Source organism: Piliocolobus tephrosceles, unplaced genomic scaffold, assembly GCF_002776525.5.
Source record: "Piliocolobus tephrosceles isolate RC106 unplaced genomic scaffold, ASM277652v3 unscaffolded_29649, whole genome shotgun sequence".
Lineage (NCBI taxonomy): Eukaryota > Metazoa > Chordata > Mammalia > Primates > Cercopithecidae > Piliocolobus > Piliocolobus tephrosceles.
Genome location: NW_022312808.1, coordinates 2,916 through 5,622, shown reverse-complemented (window position 1 = coordinate 5,622; position 2,707 = coordinate 2,916). Strand labels below are relative to the sequence as shown.

General features: G+C 24.8%; 1 protein-coding gene across 1 annotated transcript in view; it reads left to right on the top strand.

Annotated features, from left to right (window-relative positions):
• Positions 1-1,003: 1,003 nt before the first annotated feature.
• Positions 1,004-2,707, top strand: part of LOC113222150 (GATA zinc finger domain-containing protein 14-like) — a 3,228-nt gene continuing 1,524 nt past the window's right edge. The window contains exons 1-2 of the mRNA XM_026451535.1: positions 1,004-2,226; positions 2,497-2,637. Coding sequence (XP_026307320.1) covers positions 1,020-2,226; positions 2,497-2,637 — 1,348 coding nt within the window. The 5' untranslated portion in view covers positions 1,004-1,019. The remainder of the gene's footprint in view (positions 2,227-2,496; positions 2,638-2,707) is intronic.

Genomic DNA, 2,707 nt, shown 5'->3' with positions numbered 1-2,707 from the left:
TATATATATATATATATATATATATATATATATATATATCCATATGTTAATGTGTTCGCTGCAATTTCTATAAGTACAACTTGAAGAGATAGTTCCATAAAATCACAATCAATCGAACAGAGTAATATATTGGTAATTAGTTTTTTTTTTTTTTTTTTTTTTTTTTTTTTCAAACTGGCAGTCTATATATATATATATATATATATATAAGTACGTATATACATCGACATAGGGACATGTGTATAAACAAAAAACATACTTATACATGTATGTATGTGTACATGTGAATTTTTATTTATTTGCCAAAAAAATGTTTTTAGTTTTTTACTATTTTTTTCATGATTTAAAAAAAATAAAAATAAAAGCGAGCTTATAAATTTATGATCATATCAAAAAAAACACGTATAAAAAAACACGTATAAAAAAAACACGTATAAAAAAAACACGTATAAAAAAAAGTATAAAAAAACGTACAAAAAAAACTATGCATTTTCAACTACCTTTTGTTAATCATATCACACCCTTAAGAAAAAATGGAAAAACTAAAAACTGACTCAGAAAAAACCAATAAGAAAGTATCTAATAAAGAACAAGAAAGTAATTATAACAGTGGTAATAATAGTAATAACAACAGCGACAACGAAAACAACGACAATGAAAACAACGACAATGAAAACAACGACAACGAAAACAACGACAACGAAAACAACGACAACGAAAACAACGACAACGATGATAATGACAACGATGATAATGACAATGAAAACAACGACAACAACAGCGACAGTAATAACAACAACAATAACAGTAGTAGTAAAATAATGCCACATGAAAATAAAACAAATGAAAAAAAAACAAATGAAAAAAAAACAAATGAAAAAAAAACAAATGTAAAAAAAACTCAGAAAAAGGCTATTTTAAAAAAAACGAAAGAAAAAGTATTAATTTCACCTAAAAATAATAATAATAATATAAAAATACCTGTAAATAAATTAAAAAAAAAAATAAACACTGTAAGTATGTTCCCGCCTCCCCCTCCTCCTCCTCCCCCTCCTCTTGGTTTATTTCCACCAAAAAATATAAATAATTCAGAAGAATGGAATTTCAGAAAAAAATTTAATATTAAACATGACTCGAATAGTAGTAGTAAACATAATCCAATAGCTGTTAATAATTTTAATATTCATTCAGTCCCCACCTCTGTCCCTAATATAAATAATAACATAAAAAAAAATACGCCTACGAATACAAGCGATAATATACATACAACAGGTAATTATATTACTAAACGTCATAATAAATATTATAAACACAACCTAAATGAAAATAATCAAATTGAAAATGAAAAAAATGAAAAAAATGAAAAAAATAAAAACGAAAAACATAAAAACGAAAAAAATAAAAATGAAAAAAATAAAAATGAAAAAAATAAAAATGAAAAAAATAAAAACGACAACAAACACATAGAAATCAACGACAATGACAACAGCAACAACAACCACAACCACAACCAAATACATAGCCATTTTAATAAACATATACATAAACAACAAAATTATATTTTTAAAACAACCCCTATACAACCAGCTCTTCCTCCTCCTATGAGTGGTAAACCTAATTATCTTAGACCTTCTACTCCCACACCCACTACTACTACTAATAATACAACCACAACTACTACTATTTCGAATAAAATTAATCATAATACCCCTTTTAGTTATAGTCCTAATATAAACAATAATTCGAACATTAATTTAAGTTGTATGTCTAATTTTAATACAAATATAAATACGAATTTTCAACCAAACATATATTACAACAATAATTCAAAAAAAAATTATAATTTAATTAATTCATATGAATATGGTAATTATCCAACCATGCCCCCAACACTAAGACCAGCCCCACAACATCATCAACAACATCAAAGTACTCAAACACCAATTAATATTAATCTTAAAAAAAAATATATTTTTTTATCACATAACGAATTATTATCACAACCTCAACATAACAACAATCCTAACAATAATCTTAACAACAATCCTAACAATAATCTTAACAACAATCCTAACATTAATTATATGTACACGGATATGCCACTTCATCAAGACCTTAATAATAAAAAATTAACATTCTCTCCAAACATACAACATAATTATGTAAGTACAATAGGACCTACACCATATTCAAATCAATATTTCATTAATCCATTGCTTGATTCAGGTATTTTTTTTTTTTTACTAATAATTATGTGTATGTATATGTGTGTGTGTATACCTATATGTTTGTATGTATATATTTATATGGAAAAATATCTTAACTTATTCATTTTTTTTTTTTTTTTTTTTATTAACGTATTATAAGATTATGCATATATCCCGATTAGTTATATTGTTTGTTCATTCGTTTGTTCATTCGTTTGTTCGCTCGTTTTTACTCCCGTTTACTTGTTTATGTTTTACTTGTTTATTTTATTTTATTTTTTTTTCACAGTTTCAACTAAACCATCGCACAACCATCTACAACCTAACGAATTCAATGATGACAAACACATTTTCCAAACTTATAAAAATAGTATGGAGGATAATGGAATGTATAGACAGTTTCCACCAAGAAATTTTGTTAACGAGCCTAGTAATACAAACATATATACAAAAATATATACAAACATATATACAAACATATATACAAACATATATACAAA